Genomic DNA, 21,875 nt, shown 5'->3' on the forward strand with positions numbered 1-21,875 from the left:
TATGTTTACCACCCAACAAGGGGAGTAACCACCATTTCTTGTGTACTATTTTGAACCAAATCAAAATATTGGAAAAGCATTAACACCTTTATACTCTCATTGAGTAGTGGCAATAATACATTTTCAAACAGAATAGATGCATTTTCACTTAACACTAACTGGGTAAAGTCTACACAGGTATTAGTGGTCAAACATACACCTATTGAGATTACAGAACTTGTTGAAGTACATTAGATATTAAAAAAAGAAAACTTTTAAATTAGTACTGACAGAAGTAAATGTGATCAACAAAGAATTACAAATCTCCATTTCTTTTAAGTAAGTATAATATGATCATCTAGCCTCCAATGAAACAGTATTAGGCGGCGGCTAGCGGCCTAATAAAATATGCACATTGTCCATAACATGCCTAGAATAAAAATATGCTACTCCATAAAAAGTTGTTACCTAAAAAACATAATAAATAATAAAAACAATCATTTAGCTGCACTGTACAAAAAGAACATAACTAAACAATGGATGCCTGTTATACAAAATACAAAGGTTTCTTCACATTGATGCCATACTCTGCTAGGGCTGGTGTAAGGTCTTCCATTTGTAGTGTCATCTTTTTGTCCTAGAATAGATGAATATAAATGTAAACAAAATAAAGCAAAAGCTATGAAAGATCTTTGTTGGAAGAGCAGGGTTGAAAATACACCGTCAAACATAATTAGAAGATACCTCCATCTGATTACATACTATTTATTCTATGTTTTTTAGTTAGGTAGAATAGCTTTTCAAAGGCTTCTCCCAAGTAGAGTTACATATAGTTTTAGACATGTACATCTATAAATATTGTCCACTGTAAATCTATGGTTTAATTAATCTCATACATGTGTGAATATCCTGAACAATTTCAACATGTGTTAGAGTAGATAGAACCCACTATCACTAACAATAAATTTGACACAGTAAATGGTGAGCTGGTAAAGTTTTTTTTATAGTATTAACTTTCCCATTAAAAAATGTGTACCAATCTTTCCACATTTAAGCTAGATATGTAAGCCTTTTGTTAATTTAAATCATCTATATATATAATTCTCTTCTTGGAGACATTAGAAAACAAGCTGTAAGCGCGCCTTGCAGTCCCCTCTCTAGGTAGTCTGGTGAGCTGTGGGTCATGCTAAATGTTTACAATCATAGAGCCGGGTTTAGTGACGGCTATTAGGGGCACATAATTTAGTTTGAAACGATTTTAAACTTAGGGGAGGTAGCTAAGAGGAGGCTGCTTCCATCCACGGGGGGGGGGGGGGGGGGGGGGGGGGGGGGTGTGTGGGGGTAGAATCGCCCTTAACGACTTTCTGATAGTGTTTTAAAGCAGATATTCTCAGTGACAGCAGTGGTTACAAAATTATGAATTACTGAAACTTAAAAAATATATTGTAACATGTTCAATAATTTGTGATTGTCAGTTTTATTTCCGAAATCTTATAATCCTTTTTACTCTGATCATCACAGAATTTACAAATAAATATTTGTAAAAGTATTCACTTAATTTTTACAGAGTTATGGGCCACATATTGGGAATTGAATGCAAATCACAGGAAGTTAATGGCTTAAAATCTTTTGAACTAATGCAGAGAGTTATTTGTACTACCATACCTTTCCTTGTTTTTTTGCACTCTGTCCAGAAGCTCTCATCTTTGAATGCTGTAGTGCATCGTTGGCAATATCAGAAATAAACTTTTGTGCTGCCAGGGAAATTAGTCTCGTTCTGAAAATTTAACGGACATTAATTTTTACTGCAGTTAAAGGGAATTTCATATAGCAAAAAACATGTTTGTTTACCCATAACAAAAGTTAATAACATAGTGAACGGAAACATTCAATCAATAAATCTGGCAACTTATTTCTAATGTGGAAGTAAATGAGATGAAATCAATGAAAAAGACTACTAGTACTAGAGAAAAAGTAAAAATTTAAAAACAAAGAAAAAAAATAGGCAGAGAGCTGTAAAAGAAATGTGAAGTCAAGCTTACATTCTTGGGTCACTGGAATCAAATCCTGCCCTGTTGAGATAGTAGCCTGTCACAGAGTCTGGTATCTGAAACATATATTAAAATATTAGACAAAGTATAATACATTATTTTAAATGTTCATAACTGCTAGCCATATAGGTGGTAACAGCAAGCAATGTAGGATTAACTGTCATGATTTATATGCCAAACTATAGCATGTTAGAAAATTAGCCTACAAAAATGTCTGCATGGGTACCTCACCTGGGGATAAGATATTGGAAAAAAGAAACAATATTACTGGAATTAAACATGTTAAATATCTCAAACGAGCCGACCCGCGGCATATCATACGCCGCTATTTAGTTGTTTTATTTCCTACTTTTCAGTAATTCATAATTTGTGAATTCGACAGTACCAATGCTGCCACTGAAAATATTTGCTTTAAAACACTAACCCCCCCCCCATTCCACTAACCCTGACCCTACACCCCCCCCCCCCCGTGAATGCAGCCTTCTTTTAATTACCTCCTGTAAGTTTAAAATCGTTTCAAACTAAATTATCTGCCCCTAATAGCCGTCACGAAACCCGGGTCAACGATTTGTAAACATTTAGGGTGACCACAGCTCACCAGACCATGTGCGGGTGGGGTGGGGAGTGGTAGTGAGGATAGAGAGAAAGAGAGGGGACTGCAAGGAGGCGCTTGTTTTCTAACGTCTCCCAGAAGAGAATTATATATATAGATATGTGTTAATTTATTATTAGTCTGTCATTTTGATCAGTCAGTTGATAGTTTTTGGTGGCAGTTGTTTTCACGGAGAGCACTTAACTAGAAATCCTAAAAATTACTTCTACATATCTCGCAATTTTTTTATTGTCACTCACTGCCATGCACGACACACCTCTCCATGACAAGCATTATTTGTTTGAAGCTACAAAAAGCCATGAGTCCGGTTTGACTTTTTAACTGGCTATGCACAAGAGTACCTAACTAGTGATCACCAAATAGTGGTCACGAGGTTTTTTTTTGATCACCAAATAGTGGTCACGAGGTTTTTAAAAAAAAAAAATGGTTGTCATTTTCTTTGCCGGTCTTATAAAAAACGGCTGATAATATTTGATTTATTTTTGCATAGACTGAGAATAATGCTTTTGTATGGAAATCAATTTTGTACTATGGAAATTTATATTTAAAAAGTTCTAGTAGGCCTATTTTTAATCAAAGCAACTTTTAAATTTAGCCTTCATTCTCCAACGCAAATTTTAAAATGCTTTTCTGGCATATATAGCTCTGCCACATATAGTTTGTTGCTATAACATGAAAACCCTGCCATTTTGCGTGTGGTAAACATTTTTTAAAGTAATTAGTAGAAGGTCATTGTAATTTGGCCGAAAAATGGTCTGAAGTCATGCGTCCAGTCTGCACGCCATATTGTTGTTAGCAACGAAGCACGCCTTCAAGTTAGCGAGTAATACTACTAATAACTGATGAAAGATCTGTGTGCATAATTTTCTTATTGCGCATTTTTCTGTGTGCTAGGTGCGCACACAGAAAAATGTGAAAATAATAGCGAGACTCACTAACTTAAAAGCGTCCTTGGTTGCTAACCAGAACATGGCTACCACACCTTGGCCTACGATTGGGCAATTTTTTCTGCTTTGTTCGAGAGACCACCTTAACATTAACTTTAAAAATAATTATCACGCGAAAAATGGCGTTTTTTTCGCGTATTTTAAGCAATCTAATGATGACAAAGCTATTTTTGGCAGATTTTTTTTTTTTTTTTTGCTTCCGACATTGAAAGGTCAAACGTAAACATAGGTACAGTTTGAGTAGCTCAAAAACTTTAAATAATGGTCTCTAAGGTGTCAAAACAGCATGCCTAGGTCGAGTATTATTAGATTGATCGTTTAGTGAAAAAAAATTGTAAATATTGTGTTCGCCTTTTAAGAAATCGGCATCGCAAAAAGGTCACTGAAAGCACCTTATTTTTTATTGTGACGTCATCGCTATTGTTACGGAAGCTGTACAGTAGTATCCTCTCGCTGCTTATATAATTGTGTTTTCTTTTCACTTGACACTCTTTTTCAGCTTATTTTGCTAGCGTAATTAGACTAATTAAGCCTAATTATGGATATTTCACCTGACTTTTGGATTATACTATGACTCTAAAAACCCTTAAACCACAACGATCTGTTATTTTTTTATTTTTTTTTTGTTGATCCCTGGAATTAGATCTAGATCTAGTAGTGAGCGTTGGTCTTTGTGTGCTTACTTAGGCTAATGACTTAGGCCTAATTATTTGTTTTCAAATTTGTTATAGCTTAATTAATTTGTCTTAATTCTTATTGATTTCATAAATTTTAATTAGGCTAATTATAATATTATTTTCACTGGTCTTCGTTGCCTCATTATTTGTTTTCAAATTTGTTATAGCTTAATTAATTTGTCTTAATTCTTATTGATTTCATAAATTTTAATTAGGCTAATTATAATATTTTCACTGGTCTTCGTTGATACATTTATTAGGCTTAATAATGTTAATATTATTACGATTTTAGAGGCCTGATAGATAAATTAAATGATTTTAGCGTTGGGTCTAAGTTTACATTACTAATTAGTACTAAGTAAACCAAGTACGCATGGACTAGGACATGTGTACTGTGCCGGCGCTGTGGCGGGCGATGCCTCTCTCGCTGACAAACCAGCGCGAGCGAGCGAGTCGTTTGACACACGTGGTCTGTGTCGATGTTTGGAATGCATAGGCATAGGCCTAATTCTCGCTCTCGGGTGATTAATTTTTATGCGCTGACATTTGAAAAATCAAATAGACACACATCTTAATTAAATACATTTAATTTGAACTTTATATTAATCTAGACCTATAATACTAATTAGGGCCTATAACTTGGGATAACAAAGTACTTGGACTAGATTTAGCGCATGCGCACACTGTGCTATGAGTTTTCTCTCGCTGGTTGACAAAAGAACGCAGGCGGGCTAGCGATGTTTGTAATTTGCATATATCTTTGCTCACAGGCGATCATTTTAATGAGATTGGCCTCTTTTTATTTTATAGGCCTAATTAATTGTATTTGATAGGCTAACTTTTCTGGTTGACAAAACTAAGCGAGCGAGATGTCTGTCACGTGCACTGCCCGTGACGCTGTTTAGAATGTATTTCTCGCTAACTTGATGAATTTGAATACTATTGCAGTGTTTTTTAAAATAAATCAAATACTTACAAATCTTTACATTTTAAACTGAGCATAGACAAAACTTTGTAAATAACACACCTGTCCCAAGTCAAGTGAGAGAAGAGGGTTAGATTAATTTTACAATGACATCGCTATATTTTATGAATTGCCCTAATTAAGCATTGCTAAAACACGTACACTAGTTAATAAAACATGCATGGGATTGAATATCTTTAAAAAGATTAGATCTATACTACATATTCTTGAACATGTTTTTCATTAATTTGAATTTAGTTTTCCTTTTTAAACACCCTTCCATTTAAAAAAAAATTAAATAAAAATATTTTAAAAATCTAGATCTAATTCCATTATGTGATTTTTTATTCTGACGAAGACAGTGTACATACGAATAGAAATGTGGTAATAAAATCAAATGTACTGTGCATATTCTGCTAAAATCAAATCAGCTGCAAGGTCAACCCTGCAGAGTTCGTCTCTTCAGAAAAGCTATGGCGATCTGGTTGTCACGGATTATTTGGCTTGCAATGCTTGGAGTGGCCAATTAATAAAAATCAGTAATTAAGCTCCAAATGAGTTTATTTTCAACAAATTAAGTATTTGATTGATTAGAGATTGATCTCTAGTTTCCATTGGTAATGTTTAAATCGAAAAATAACGAAATTTAAAATTAGCGAGTATCTCTAGAAAATATAGCTAGTCTCATAACGCGAGTTGAATTATCTCCCCTGACCCGCTTTTTTATGGCCACTTTCTAGTTCGTTTTTTTCGATCGCGTCTCGACACTGTTGCTAAAAATAGCATTCGCGCAATACCATACGGGTAAATCTGTTTGGCGTCTGCTACACGTGATAGATCGTTGAATGGCCGACAAGCTGATATAAAAATTTTTGCGACCAGATGCGATTTTCGTGGAAATTGAGCTAGATTTAGCAAAAGACAGCTATATTTGTGTAAAATATTATTATTTATACTTCTACTTACACAGATATTTTGATAACTGCAGTTCAGCCGTCCATTTTTCTTTTAAAATGTATCTTTAGAATTTCTGTACCTTTTGGCAATCGGTCAGGAGCATTTGCGCACTAAACCCACCCCCCTACGGCAGATCCGATTTTTTTCCCAGTGAACTCGTATTGACCTACCACATAGCTAAGATAGTACATTGATACTGATGGGAAAGCCTCTAAATCTGTATTCCTACTAGAGATCTAGAAATAAATCTAGATCGTGGAGTTTTTATAATGACTTTTAAATTGAATGTCTCCAGTTTAAGATATTTTTTTTTCAAAACATAGCTACTTTTAGTACTATATTTAAGTATTTCAAACCTTTTTGGTAGTTTTTTCTTAAACTTAGACCTAGATCTAGTGATTAGATATCTATATTTTGTACTTATAACTTGCAGGCCTATTAAAATAATAATAAAACAGTTTGCTTGATAACTTCATTAGGTCATTTCATAAACACAAATGTTATAAACATATAAAAACCACAAAACCATAGGTAATATCTGAATTCTGTAGCCTACCTTACATTTAGGCTAATACTGAATTAAAAAGAAATTACATTAAGGTTTGAAATTAATACAACTTGTAATTAAGAAAGAAAGCTTCAATTCTAAATACTACAAGATATAATAACAAACAATTAAACAAATTCAAAGCTTTTTTCAACCCATTTAGTCGAAAAGATTTTTATTTTTTCCGATATTGACCAAAATAAGTTTTTAAAGCTTAGGCCTAATGTTTTTACAAACATAACTCAATTTTATTAGGCCCCTGTAAACATTAATTAAGATTCCTCTGTAGACAAAGCAATCTATTTGGCAGATGAAGTAGAGTTCATGTTTCTTGACCTCGGCATATGAAGTGATTGTCCGTGTGGTCAGCGATATTCACAGCCGCCTTTACTTTTTACCTTTAATTTCCCCAATGTATATCAGGTACCCATCAGAAATGGGTGGACTCTAATTGAATTTTATTAAACAAACATTTTGATATAGGCCTAGATCTATAATCTATAACATTCCAAACAACATCTGTTCTGTAGAATTTACCTTTCTGCTTCCAAATGCAGTATTTTCCAATTGAAAATTCATCACAAAACATACAATAAATTATAATTAATTATATAAATGGCATTTTATAAATTTATATAAACTATTTACTTTCACCTTGGTGTAAAAAAATGTAGGTATAAGCAAACTGATTTCAATAGTAAGAAAGAATCATGTCTTTTCTTGCTTACTAGCTTTAAAACAAGTGTATTTGACTTTTTACCTGCGTTTTTGGTCGCGTTTCTATATATTTTATTTGCGACACTAAAAAAATTATATTTAATCAACCGATTATGCTAAATTAATAAAATTGGTACTGTTGGCTTGCATTTTTAAAGCTCTACAATTATATGCTATTCTTTTTATAATTTGAAGAAAATTGAATTTATATGAGACTAACTAGAAAATAAGACTAAGACCTTTGTTTTTCCAAATTTTCTGTGAGCACACTTTTCTGTTTACGCAAATAAATCGTGTTTTCCTAATGTTTTGGTGTGTTTTAATAAAATACGCTCAACTGGAGGTAAACGAGAAGCGGAGATTAAAAATAGGGTCTACGCTAAATTAAAAAAAAAAAAAATTAAAATGGAGTTTTACCGAGAAATTAATGATTTATTTTCAAAATCTATTAATCTAGAATCTACAGTTAAAGTAAAGAAAATTAGCAAACCGTAGGTGCATAATCTTCCAATTGAAGAACAAAATCGCTCAGGGGTAAACCTGCTGATTTGTCTTGATTTTGCGATTGAGTATCTTGGGAAATTTGGCTTTGTAGTATAAACGTTGGTTTAACATCATCTCCTCCAGCCGCCATTTTGAATACAATAATAAATGCTTCAATAAAAAAGTTAAATCTGTAAACCAAACACTAAAGTTAGTGAAATAAAACATTAGGTCTAAGCATTTTAATAGAAAAAGCAGGTATTTTATTGAAATATTACATCTTAAATATGTAGACTATATATAGATCTATATTTCAAACATTAAAGGTTCCAAAAACAATCTAACCATTATTCTAAACAAATCCGTTTTTGTATTTTAAAAAGGACATTAGGCCCTAAAATGTTTTGCTTATTTAGATGAAGTTGTGGTTTTTAACAACAAGTCAGTAAAGTAAAAACATAAATTCACATTTGCCGGGTGAGGCAAGCTTTGTTAAGAAATCATTCAATAGTTAATGTTAATAATATTATTTTAGTATTAGTATAATAGATAAGAAAGATAGGCCTAGATCTGGATCTAGAATAGAATCTAGAGATCTAGATCTAGAGTAAAACTTCAATTTAGCGTATTTTATTCCCCGCTTGACGTTCACCTCCAGTTGAGCGTATTTTATTGTAAAGTAAACAACACTAAACACAACCGAAACCCACAAAAAAAAAAAACGTTAGTCGTCGTTAGGAAAACACCGATTTTGACAGATCTAGACTCTAGATCTAGATCTACTTATTTTTTTTTATAAATGCGATTTTTTATTATTAGAAAAGGTAAAAAAAAAACAAAAAAAAGCATTAGAACTGTTCCAATTAGGCCTAACTATCGTGTGATCGTCAGCGGGAGAAAAATCCTTACACTTACACGGTAGCAGGTTCACCGTGAGTTCACATTGACTTTACCTAATAATTAATAATATATTCCATTAATTATCAGCATACGTCATAGCTCGGGCAATAGCTGTTTGAAATTGTGTTGGCCTCAGTTTTGTGGTCATTGTAAGTTCATTAATGTTTATTTATAGTATCATGCCTGGGAAATACTTGTAACAGTACAAACTTAACCGCCTTTGCAGCCAATTGTGAGTTACGTTTTTACGTATTTCACCCATTGCTATGAAAATTCTGATGCACGAACATTGCACATTCCATATTCTAAATTTGGAATTAACAAAAGTAAATTATCAAAATCTAAAAAAAGTCAGTCTCTTTGTTTTTTTTATTCATTTTTATTCATTTGTTAAAACAAAAATACAATACAAATAATAAATCGTGTTTTCCTAATGTTTTGGTGTGTTTCAGTTGTTATAATAAAATACGCTCAACTGGAGGTAAACAAGAAGCGGAGAATAAAATACGCTAAAATGGAGTTTTACCGAATCTAGATTCTAGATCTACTAAACTTGAAAAAAATCTGGGTAAAACTCCATTTATGCGTATTTTATTCCCGCATCACGTTCACCCCCAGTTGAGCGTGTGATATAAAATCATATCTAATATATAAAGCTCAGTTCTGTATGTAATGCATTTGTATGTCGTTGGAATTGTACGATTTTAAGTGTTAGAAAAATTATCGTGCGCATTTGTCTAAATTTATGAGCTAAAAAATTACTATTGAAAGTGTTGGGAAATAATTTTCATTTTTCAAATTATAGTAATAATTGTCGGCATGTTCATTAAACACAAGTTTTAAAAAAAATATCATCTTTTACAAAAATTCTAATTATGTCTTTATTTAGTCCTATAGCACTTACTTCCCTTTGATAAATTAGGAAAAACACAATTACTTCCCTTTATAAAACCATTGCATTCCGTGAAAATAATTTACTTTTTAATTACTTTGTTTTGGTATTGGGAAAAAAAATAATTACATAATTAGCGGGGATTGATCAAGTGCAAATGTTGTAGGTATTTTACGGATAAGCTTGGAGTATTAAAATTGTTTATTAAATTGAAACAGGCGCGTTCGTTTAAGTGAGTGCAAAAGACTGTGAATAAGTTGGGGTACTATAGGCGTTCATTAAGCTAAAACAGGTGATTCCGCCCCGGGCGTTTATGTTCGCGTTAGTGTTTTCTTTGTGTTTAGGTGGGTTTGCGTTAGTGGTTGCGTTTTGATTTGGTTCGTTTTTGTTCTTTCTTTTTTCGTTTTTGTTTGTGTTTTTTTTTTTGGGTTTGTGTTTTTGGTTGGTTTTGCGTTTGGATTTGGTTTGTTTTCGTTTGCTTTTTCGTTGTTTTTTTTTTTTTGTTGGTATTGGTGTTTGTGGTTGGGTTTGTTGTTAGGTTTTTGTTTTCGTTTGCTTTTTTGTTTGTTTTTTCTTTGTGTTTGTATTGGTGGTTGTGGTTGGGTTTGTTGTTAGGTTTTTGTTTTCGTTTGTATTTGTAATTGTGTTAGCGTTATGTTTGCGTTTTGTTGTTTTTGGTTGGTTGTGGTTTGGGTGGGCAATGCCGGGTTTCTGATGATTACTAAACACACAGGTAATGGTCTTTAACAGAAAGGTTTTTCACAGAAGCCAGAGCAGGGCCTGGCCGGGACGGCTAGTAAATTATAAAATATAGCTTATAGTATAGGCCAAGATCTAGATCTAAATAAACACAACCGAAACACACACAAAACGGCAGGAAAACATTAACATTAACCCGGCCTATATAATTATATATAATTAATTATAAACATTGTTGTTGGGCTTAGGGTTCACCCATAAATGATGTCACGCTTTTTTTTGACGATTTTTACCTCCCCCCACCCCTCTGTCACACGTCACAAAAAGCCAGACCCCCCCTAAAATGTTGTTACACCTCAGCCTATAACCCCCTCAAAATTGCAGTTGAATATTTTTTTAAACATCGATATTTTTCTAAAATCTTGTCTGAACTCCGTCAAAATAGAGTATTTTAATCAATTCCTATTACAATTTATTAAAGCAGTTTTCTAAAACGCGAAATAACGTTTAAAATTTGTTTTCTAACATTGCTTTTTTATAATGCAAAAGTGATGTCGCACCATCTGAACTCCCCCCCTCCCCCTCATCACACACAGTCGCAAAATTACAGACCCCCCTCCCCCCTACGAGTGTGATGTCATTTATGGACGACCCCTTAGGTCTATTTCTTTATGAAGTTTTGTTTTAGTTTTGATGATTTACTTTTGTCAAAAATCCAAATTTGCAATATTGAATGTGCTATGACAGCTATGTTCATGTGTCAGTTAAAGTTAAGATAGAGATATTCATGCCAATGTTTCAGGCAATGGATGAAATTGAAGTACGAAACTCGCAATTGCAAGGCAGTTAAGTTTGTATTGTTACAAGTATCTCCCGCGATCAATAAACTTTTATGATTTCACAATGACCCCAGAACTGAGGCCAACAACATTTCAAATAGCTATTGCCCAAGCTATGATGTTTGTTGATAATTAAAGTCAATATGAACTCGCGGTAAACCCTCGACTGTGTAGGGATTTTTTCTCCCACTGACTATCACACGCTATTGGATTGGATTGGAACTGTCCTAATGCTTTTTGTGTTTTTGTTTTTCCCTTTTCTAATTAAAACTTACATTCATCAAAAAGAAGTAGATCTAGCTCTTATCCCAGTGTTTTCCTAACGTTTTTGTGTGTTTTGGTTGTGTTTATATTAAGTTTATAATAAAATACAATGTGAAGCGGCGAATAAAATACGCTAAAATGGAGTTTAACCAAGATCTTGATCTACGCCTAAATTCTATAGATTATAGATTGCTCTAATTAAAATACAAAGTGAAAAAGCTTACTCCCCCCCCCCCCCCTTCAGCCTTCCCAGTATCAAGTTATTTAATAATTATACTCAGTTATTATTACTAGTTAGGCCTACTATAGTATATATGAACTATCATCATCATCGTTCTTTTCTGGCCACTGGGGAGCAAAGGGCTGCAACCACACATCTCCATCGGACTCGGTTTTGGGCTGCCCCCTTTATCTGAACTATATATATGAACTATAGATTAGTTAATTAGTAGGCCCTTACATACTAATATAAAAGGCCTGTATATATAGTAGTAATCTATTATTATAAATTTATTATTATAGGCCTATCAAGTATCAATAGATCTAGCAGCAATCTATTTGACTTGATTCTAGACTAACCCTGGCTAGTAAAGTATCTAGAGAACTGGGCCTTGCCTTGGAGTGATAATGAATTTTATAATGAGGTAAGCCTACTGCTATACAATTTAAAAATTAGGGCTAATTACTGTAATTAAACCTATATCAAGTTTTTCTATCACAGCAATTTAATATAAGCCTAACAGTTATGATTGTTTTGTTGATCTACCATCCCTGCAAGTGTCTATTACTCCTACACAGTACAGTGAACACAGCGTGAAAGGGCTTTGGCTTTGGCCTGCTTCACCTTTCTTCACCCAATCTTTAGTAGAAACTATCAATCTAAGCCTAGGCCGGCCTTGTGGTCGTGTTCCCTTGGAATTTTTTATACAACTGGTTTTTATAAAAGTAGAATAATATATCTACCAAATCCACCCCTCTGTTGTTTTTTTTTTTTTTTTTTTTGTTTCCAGATGACCTAACTGTCACTGTCTTTCTCTTAAAATTTCGGCCATTACATGTCATATGTAGTATGTATTAGTGTCTGTGTTAATTTCATAGATCTCTGGTTGGTTTTTCCAATTCTCAAACCATTCTCATCATGTGTCTGACCATATAGGCTAGGCCTAATGAAATGTTCCATGTTTTCTGTTGTTTTTTTAAGTTTCTAGGTTTAAGTGGCATACAGTTATGTTATGTCGTTATCACTGAAACTCTACTTACTAAAATTATAGGTCTATGCTACTTTAACAAATAGAAGGTAGTATCAGATATCTGTCCGCTAGGGCACCTGACCTGGAACCCTCAGTGAGGGAAAATTATAAGTTTATTTATTACACTTTTACGCCTATTAAAAATTATGTAATGGGTCTTATATTATACTTTCTTTCTCATCGTACTTTATGAATGGTAACACTTATTGTGTTAATTTTACTATTTTTTTTTCAACTTTCAGATGGGTTAAGAATGATAACATGCCACCTTCAGAAATAAGAGTAAATTGCTGGTTTTGCAATGAAGACTCCATTGTAAAAGCTGAGGACAAAGACAGTTGGACTTGCAGAAATTGTGAACAGTATAACGGGTTTACAGAGGTTGCTATTTAATAGATAATTCATGTTCACCCATTTTTTGGTTTTTAAGTTAGCATATAATATATTACTAGGTACTGAAACCACCTTGCATTGCTTTTTTAGTTAAACAATTGTAATTATAATTATGGATGTAAATTTTTTTTATTAAGCAATGCTAAAGAGAATTTATCTATTTAAAATTTATGAAAACTATTTTTGTCTAATTATATTATTTTAAAACAGAAAATTCCTTGTTAGTGATTATTAATAACTTGTTGAATTTATATAAAAATGTATAATAAAATATATATAAAATAAATTATTAAAAAAAATTATTTTGAACATTTGTGCACCATTCCATCTTATAATTATGTAAGGTGAAGAATATATTTTCAATTACTATTAGAAAATACTAGCATTTTCATAAACAGGAAATAAAAAAATATATTGTTTGCTATTCTAGGATGGTGATTACAACAAACCTATCACTGAACAGTATCAAATTAATGACAGTGTAGGAGTAAGCACGAGAACCCCAGCAGAGATGAATGAAAAAGAGTCCCTGCTATGTGCTGACTGTGGCCAGAATCAAGTGATTAAAGTACGACAACTTGCAGCTTTTGTTCCATTCAGTGAGGTATGTGTTTTGTTGAATTATCGACAGTTTTTAAAGTACTGTTAAAGTGGCAATGGACAATCTGGAATTAAGGATAAAATTATAATTATATACATAATTATCTGTCCTTTATTCCAGATTGTAATGAAGAAAACTAAACAAAAAACAAGTACTGCCACATATTAATATTAGTATATTTTAGACTTTTAAAAAATTGGTTTACAATTATAATTTTTCTCATAAATTTTTTTGTATCAAATAACAGCTTTATTTCAATACATATTTTTAAAATTAAATTTATAGATCCATTTTTATGTGAACTTTTCTAACCTTTTTTTTTGGTAAAAAGTTTTAAGTACACAGATGATAGTTATTTATTTGATAAAATACAGTTTAATATTTCTTTTCTCTTTTGAAGGTGGATTATGATGATGAGGTTGAAATGTATAGAGATTATCTAGAGAAGGTGTACGCCCTGTGCAGTGTTTGCCAGGAAAGAGTGCAAGATTTTATTAGGAAACAAGATTTGACACTCATAAATGACATGTCAGCAGACCAGCAAAAGCTTGTGGATAGTCTACATGAGAAGTCCCTTTATCCCGGTCACAGTGATCATGTAGGTATAGTTTAATTGAGGCTTGGTTATATTGTGCTCTTGAAGTTGTAGTCCTTTTGAAATTTGAGTTGGTTCTTTAGTTTAAAAAACCCAGAAAATGTACAAAGCTGGAAAAAAGTTGGGGAATAGAGGAATTATTTTTGTTATGACTTGTTAAGGGAATTGAGGTTCACATTGATGTTTAAGAATATCTTTTATTTTATTACCGCTGAGCTGAAATCTTATAGCATTAATAAACAGTGAGATATATAGTTTTAACCATTTACATTCCAATTATAAATTCTTTTTCCTTTCAATAATAACCAAATGACAATACAATTTCAACCAAGAGTCTAAATTGCTTAATAATTTGTAAATGATAAATAAGAATAAGATCACATTAGAAAAATGCTAAATAAACCACACTTTAACTATTATTATTTCAAGTTTTAAGAACTTTAAATGCTAAATTCAACATTGTTGCTTTCTTTTTTTTTTTTAATGTCACAAATAAATGAAGCCTGAATCAACAGTATATATATATTTTAGTTTTTCTTAACTAAAAAAACATTGCAGAAAATAAACCCCTAGTTGTAGAAAATGTGTAAATACAATTTTTTTCCCAGCTTTAACCTGTAGCTTCTCTTTTTGCCAGCTTGATTTCTGTAACAAAATACATAATTTAGGATTTGCTCAACCTAACAGTTTAGATTTTCTAGCATATTAAACCACATAGTAAATTAATGACTAATTTTATCTTTTTATTCTCAGGTACAGCACTCTAATGTTAGATTCTATCAACAAGTAACGTCAAAAATCCTATTCATCATGTGTGCCCTGAGTTCTTTTCTCCTGCTTGTCTTTAACATAAGACTATACTTGGGCTCCACATCAGCAGATTACTCTTCAAATCCCTGGCTGGATGACATCAATAAAGTCTTCTTTTCTCATGTATCTGTGCACCTAGTACTTGACATGTCTGGCAAGGCTGTACTTACAGGGGCCATTTTTTGCTTGGTGGGACTGGCTTTATCTGGCAAACACAGGTAAAACTCAACAACATTTATTCTTTTAGCAAAAATGTTTACTTTTACTAAAATTATTATATTTAGACTTAAGAGAGATAACTGAATTTATGGAATGAAAGTGGTGATGTAATTTAGGATCAACATAGGTTTCATTTTGTTTAGTCACCCTTAGATAGATTTACCCACTAAGAAATGAAATAGCTGACTGGTTTGAACATGAAAAATTTTGTTGTCCTTTATTTGGTCATTTAAGTTTTTTGATGTATTTATTTATTATTTGTTAAATTAAATGAATAAACTTTAGTACAATTTTAGTACAATACTTCTTGAATTTTGTAGGATTTAATTTTCTAAGTTATTATTTATACATTTATGTAATTTTTTATTTTGTTATCGGAGTAGTCTAAAAAATTGATCTTTATTGTGTCATTCCAAATATTAATATTGTCACTGTTTTCTATTTGGGTGTGTTAACTTTCTTTTCCTCAACAGCCTGTACCCTGAAGACACATTACATTTGTTACTGTGGCTAGTCACCGTGGTGACAGCGTTTAACCTGGTTGATGTATCTCTCCCAGTTACTCTGGGCTTGAATGTGCTGACTCTGTTTGTTGTTATCATCTGTTGTATCAGAGACCGCAGACCCAGAAATATTACGGTAGAATCTCTTCAAAGGTAATTATAATTTTAAATATGTAAAACATTGCATTATATGGTTCAAGTCCCTATAATAATATGCTTTTGTAAGCTATTTCATTTTATTATCATTAACTTTTTATGATTAAAAAAAATGCTGTATTTATATTGAAAATATTTAACACCAGTGGCATAAAATGTGCATGACTTTGAGACGGGGTAGTGCAATGCACATACATTATTAGCTTGTTGTGTGATCTATTTTAGTAATTAACTTTCAGGTGCAGATCACATAATTTAAGTTAATTTACCCTCAGATTAAAAAAATTATTTGACAGTTCCCCTCTTTATTACTTTCAACAGAAAACAGATTTCTCCTGCTAGTTCTCCCATAGAACCCAGACCAGAATATGTCAGAGAGTTTTCAGCTGAAGAAGCCTCGTTAAAGTCTTCACCCAGTGTTCAAGCATCAGAATCTGGTGGAAAGGATCAAATTACCCCCCATTTTGAGGAAGTTAGGCAGAATCTTGAGACATTCACTTTTGGACTTGGCAAAAGAACCGGTATAGTGGTCGCCCATTAATTTAATTTTTAACACATTTATTAATTAAATTTACACTTCCTTAAAAAAAAATAACTGATTATGAATTTCCAAAATTATGATTATACTAAAAACTGTTTTAAAAGGCAATTGTCTTTGTACAAATAATCCACTTATAAATATCTTTTATACTTGAATAGCATAGGCCAGGGGTCGGCAACCTTTTGAAGCGGAAGAGCCAAAAGTTACAATTTTCAAAATTTCCCTGGTTTTAAAGAGCCACTAACATTTTTTTATTTCAAATATTTTATTTTTTTATTAAGAGTATTAGTATTTGTTCAAGGAGCTGGAGAGCCGCATCTTGATATCAAAAGAGCTGCATGCGGCTCGCGAGCCGCAGGTTGCCGACCCCTGGCATAGGCCTACATAATATACAACTGAAAAATAAATACACTATCTTTATGATTTCTTGCACTGAGTGAGAAATTTTAACAGATTAGATATTCTGACAAAAAAACAGTTGAAGACCTGAGCAAATTTTATAAGCCTTTAGCTTAAACCAGAATAGAAATCACACTTACAACTAACTTTCAGTCAAGCAGTCATATTTGCTACTGCTCCCTTACACACCCTTTCTGATATTTAAAAAATTTACTTGTTATGAGAAAAGGTAAGATCCAATAGTTAAAAAAAGATAGTTTTTGTCAGAGGTTATAATAGGTGTAAAAGAAAATTTGATTTTGTCCTTGGTTCAGATAGCTATTATAGATATTTGATTTATAGTCCTATGTTATTATATCTATAAATGATAATTTGATTTTGTCCTATGTTCCTATATCTATAAATGATAATTTGATTTTGTCCTATGTTCCTATATCTATAAATGATAATTTGATTTTGTCCTATGTTCCTATATCTATAAATGATAATTTGATTTTGTCCTATGTTCCTATATCTATAAATGATAATTTGATTTTGTCCTAGGTTCCTATATCTATAAATGATAATTTGATTTTGTCCTATGTTCCTATATCTATAAATGATAATTTGATTTTGTCCTATGTTCCTATATCTATAAATGATAATTTGATTTTGTCCTATGTTCCTATATCTATAAATGATAATTTGATTTTGTCCTATGTTCCTATATCTATAAATGATAATTTGATTTTGTCCTATGTTCCTATATCTATAAATGATAATTTGATTTTGTCCTATGTTCCTATATCTATAAATGATAATTTGATTTTGTCCTAGGTTCTGATAACTATAAAAGATATTTGATTTTGTCCTATGTTCCTATATATATAAATGATATTTTGATTTTGTCCTTTGTTCCAATATCTATAAATGATAATTTGATTTTGTTTTATGTTCCAATATCTATAAATGATAATTTGATTTTGTTTTATGTTCCAATATCTATAAATGATAATTTGATTTTGTCCTAGGTTCCAATATCTATAAATGATAATTTGATTTTGTCCTATGTTCCAATATCTATAAATGATAATTTGATTTTGTCCTAGGTTCCAATAGCTCTATATGGTCTCTACCCCTAATTGTGTCAGCCCCTGGGTCAGCACCTCGTCCTGTGTCTACTTGTCCTGCTGCAGTGGTTGCAGCTGATTCGTCTACTGACCATGTTAAACAATCCAGAACTATCATATCGCCAAGTAGACTTGGCTTCATATCTTTGGATGTTAAAGGTAAATTAGAGAAATTTGTTGTCATAAGTTTTCTGTGGTGTCGGAATAACCACACAGAGGATTAATATCAAAATATTTAACAATAGCCTGTCTATTTCTACTATTTTAATATGTTTACGAGTATTTCCCCCGCTTAAGCAAATTTTCTTAGCAACTACTCAATAAACCATTTTTTATACAAATTTTGAAAAATATTGAAACAAACAAAAAGTTATTTATAAATAAGCACAAGTTATTTAACTTTAGAGCATTTCATTTTCTGAATTAAACAGGTAAAAACAGCTTCCAGTTGAATCAACCTGATTAGGTTACTTTCAGAAATTCTTTTTGGGGAAAATATGTGAAAGAAACCCTGCCTTAATGAGATTATCTCTGAAAATTATATAATCTGTTTATAGCACATTCTGTTGTTGTTTTTAACTTATCAATGTTTTCACTTAACAGAAAAAAGAACATCAAGCAGTCCTTTCTCCTCGTTAGCACAGGACATTTCCACAAATCTACCAGAGAATTTAAGCCCATCTTACAATCATCCAATGAACTCACTGCCTAGATATAATGACCAGTATCATGGTTACCCACCACCTCTGAACATTGCACCAGTTCAAAGGTCAGGCTCAGGAAACAACAGTGTGATGATGGAAGTCAAAAGGAGAAAAAACAACATGACCACAGAGGAAACATTTTTCTTAAAACCAAAGACCAGAGTGGTCAGGAAGTCCCAGCGTTTGGCCATGGCCGGCAGATCCCCTAAACCTTGGTCCCTTCAGAAGTCTCTCAGCTGTACCAACGCTTACGATAAGGAAAATATAACCAGGGCGGCAGGAAAAGCAGTTAACCCTTTAGTTGCCAGCGCATGCAGTAATGATAATACTGCTGGTACCTTTATGAACAGTAAAGTCAATCTTCACTGTGGAGATGGGAGTGGTCAGCATGGCGCCCCAAAAGGCAATGTAAGATTAAATCCTTCTTTGCGATTTGAGAAGGATTTTTCAGATGATGAAGGTGAAATAGAGTTACGTCAATCCTTGGAAGGAAAGTCTAAAAATATAGCTGGGAGTAATGGTCAAGGTGAGTTTGTTACAAATACAAGTGAATAACTACAAAAGTAATGTAAAATGTAACCAGCATTATATTTGATATTTGAAATTTATTTTGCTACTATATAGAACCTATATATATATATATATATATATATATATATATATATATATATATATATATATATATATATATATATATATATATATATATATATATATATATATATATTTTATATATTTACATTATTTATATTATTATTCTATGAATTTCTAAACTATACATATGCAGCACCTTCTTAACCTAATAGGAAAAAAAATTTGAAACCAATGAAATTAATCTTTAATTTATTAACTTATTTCTCCTTGATTCCCCAGAATTTTCCTTCAGGTGGACTGTGATTGGTCTGATTATTGGTGTGAGTGTCACAGCTAATATCTTTATGATTTACTTGATGAACTTAAAGGCAGGGTGAACTAGTGGACCTGGCTGAGTCTGTTTTTAGCCATTGTTGCCTCTGTAGGTTTGATGTCCAACTGGGAAGAAAGAATCAATTATTTTGTTACATTTTAACTTTTATGTTTATGACATTCATGTTAAAAAAACCAGTGTTTTCTGGCCCAAAAAAATTTCTCAATCAAAGTGAAAAGCATTTATCATGTACCAAAGTGTATTGGTTGATGGATAGTTTGGTATAAGCTATATGGCAGCAGTCCTATGCTTTTTATGTTGGCTTTTTAAAAAAGAGTTGTAGTACTTGAGACTGATGGCTTCCCTCCCTTTGCTGTTTCCAACTATCTGTTTGAAACTGAAAGGTTAAGATTGATGTAATGATGATAGACTGGTTAGAGAATGCATACAACTGTGTATGAATCATTGTGACTTATTTGCTTTTGTACTATTGGCTAGATGAAACAAACTGGAGATGGTGTGGTTGATGAAAACTGGTCATGTTGTGGCTGTTGTTAGATAAAATGGACATGGTCTGGTTGATGCTTGATGAAAATTGGACATTTTCTGGTTGATGCTTGATGAAAATTGGACATTTTCTGGTTGATGTTAGATGAAAATTGGACATTTTCTGGTTGATGCTTGATGAAAATTGGACATTTTCTGGTTGATGTTAGATGAAAATTGGACATTTTCTGGTTAATGCTAGATGAAAATTGGACATTTTCTGGTTGATGTTAGATGAAAATTGGACATTTTCTGGTTGATGCTTGATGAAAATTGGACATTTTCTGGTTGATGTTAGATGAAAATTGGACATTTTCTGGTTGATGCTTGATGAAAATTGGACATTTTCTGGTTGATGTTAGATGAAAATTGGACATTTTCTGGTTAATGCTAGATGAAAATTGGACATTTTCTGGTTGATGTTAGATGAAAATTGGACATTTTCTGGTTGATGCTAGATGAAAATTGGACATTTTCTGGTTGATGGTGGATGTACCAAAACCAGCTGGTTTTGTGGATGTATTATTATCTTTCAGTGAACTGCTGTTAGCATAGGGACGGGATTAGTCTGCATGATGTATGGTAACTCTGGAACGATTTTATATTGTTGTTAGAATCTGCCGAGTTTTTTTTATTACAAGTGTAATTTTTTCATAAATGCCAAACTGTTGACAGTTTAATTTAAATATTCTATGTTGTTTTTTTAAAAACAATTTTTTGTTTGTCATTTTCTATGTAAAGCTTTAATATTGTTTTACATAATCAAAATGTTACAAGATCTGTAATACTTGTAACTGGAAATTATATCAAACTTCGAAGCATTGACCATAAGTATTTGCCACTTAGGTCTTCCATACACTGGGGTTGGGTTTTGGATTAGAATAATCCATAAAAACCCTCGGTGAGCTTTTTTAAAAAAACGTTGTTTACCTTAGCTTAAATACTTGGTAGTAGGCCACAGCATTAACAGCATTAACAACACATTTAACTTCCAACAAAGCTTTTAGTTAGAAGATAAACTAAAGCCACATCAAATGTATAATCACTTCTATACTTAACATCTTGTCTTTGTAAAGTTGTTATAAATGAGCTATGGAATATGTTGAGGAACAATAAAATATATCTTTTACCACACTATATCAGGCTTAGCTTTTTTGTTTTGTTTAGATCTTGGGTTACAATACAATACAGTTACAATAAGGCCTGAAAGACAGTTTACAGAGTTAGTACCTTAAGAACTGAAAGGTTACATAATTAAAACCATAATTAATTGGAAAAAACGATCACACAAATTGTCTTGAGAGTAGGCCTATATAGAACAATGTCCTGCACTTTAGTAGTTTGACTCACTTGACTAAATTCTGTGTAGCTTGGATGATTACAGCAGCTCATCTTATCCGTAGTATATCACACGCTTTACAATGAACGACGGCGTCTCTTTGCTCCGAGGTGAGCCCGGTTCGCCAATTTGAATTAGCACCCTGCTGGGGCGCTGCCCCGTGAAAACTATTGCTTTTTGTTTGTTTTTTTTTTGCAGAAATTTCCTCAGGGTTTAACACTTTGTTACACCGAAATAGAAAATGTTACGGGATAGTAACTGGTAAGAAGCACCG

At 32.4% G+C, this 21,875-nt stretch overlaps 2 protein-coding genes across 2 annotated transcripts; one reads left to right on the top strand and one right to left on the bottom strand.

Annotated features, from left to right (window-relative positions):
- LOC131933370 (transcription initiation factor TFIID subunit 10) lies at positions 1-8,086 on the bottom strand. Its single transcript, XM_059290149.1, has 4 exons — positions 7,943-8,086; positions 2,022-2,086; positions 1,645-1,756; positions 1-616 (listed from the first exon to the last, which is right to left on the bottom strand). The coding sequence occupies exons 1-4, from the start codon at positions 8,084-8,086 to the stop codon at positions 527-529; spliced, it is 411 nt and encodes a 136-aa protein (XP_059146132.1). The 3' UTR covers positions 1-526.
- A 306-nt stretch (positions 8,087-8,392) lies between these two features.
- LOC131933369 (transmembrane protein 201-like) lies at positions 8,393-20,620 on the top strand. Its single transcript, XM_059290148.1, has 11 exons — positions 8,393-8,445; positions 12,052-12,173; positions 13,022-13,160; positions 13,603-13,776; positions 14,174-14,371; positions 15,122-15,396; positions 15,871-16,053; positions 16,378-16,577; positions 18,085-18,264; positions 18,709-19,335; positions 19,683-20,620. Exons 2-11 carry the CDS (start codon positions 12,157-12,159, stop codon positions 19,778-19,780), a joined length of 2,091 nt encoding a protein of 696 aa, XP_059146131.1. The 5' UTR covers positions 8,393-8,445; positions 12,052-12,156; the 3' UTR covers positions 19,781-20,620.
- Positions 20,621-21,875: the final 1,255 nt, after the last annotated feature.

The sequence above is a fragment of the Physella acuta genome, unplaced genomic scaffold (genome assembly GCF_028476545.2).
Source record: "Physella acuta isolate Inbredline_101_S28 unplaced genomic scaffold, ASM2847654v3 ptg002477l, whole genome shotgun sequence".
Classification (NCBI taxonomy): Eukaryota; Metazoa; Mollusca; class Gastropoda; family Physidae; genus Physella; species Physella acuta.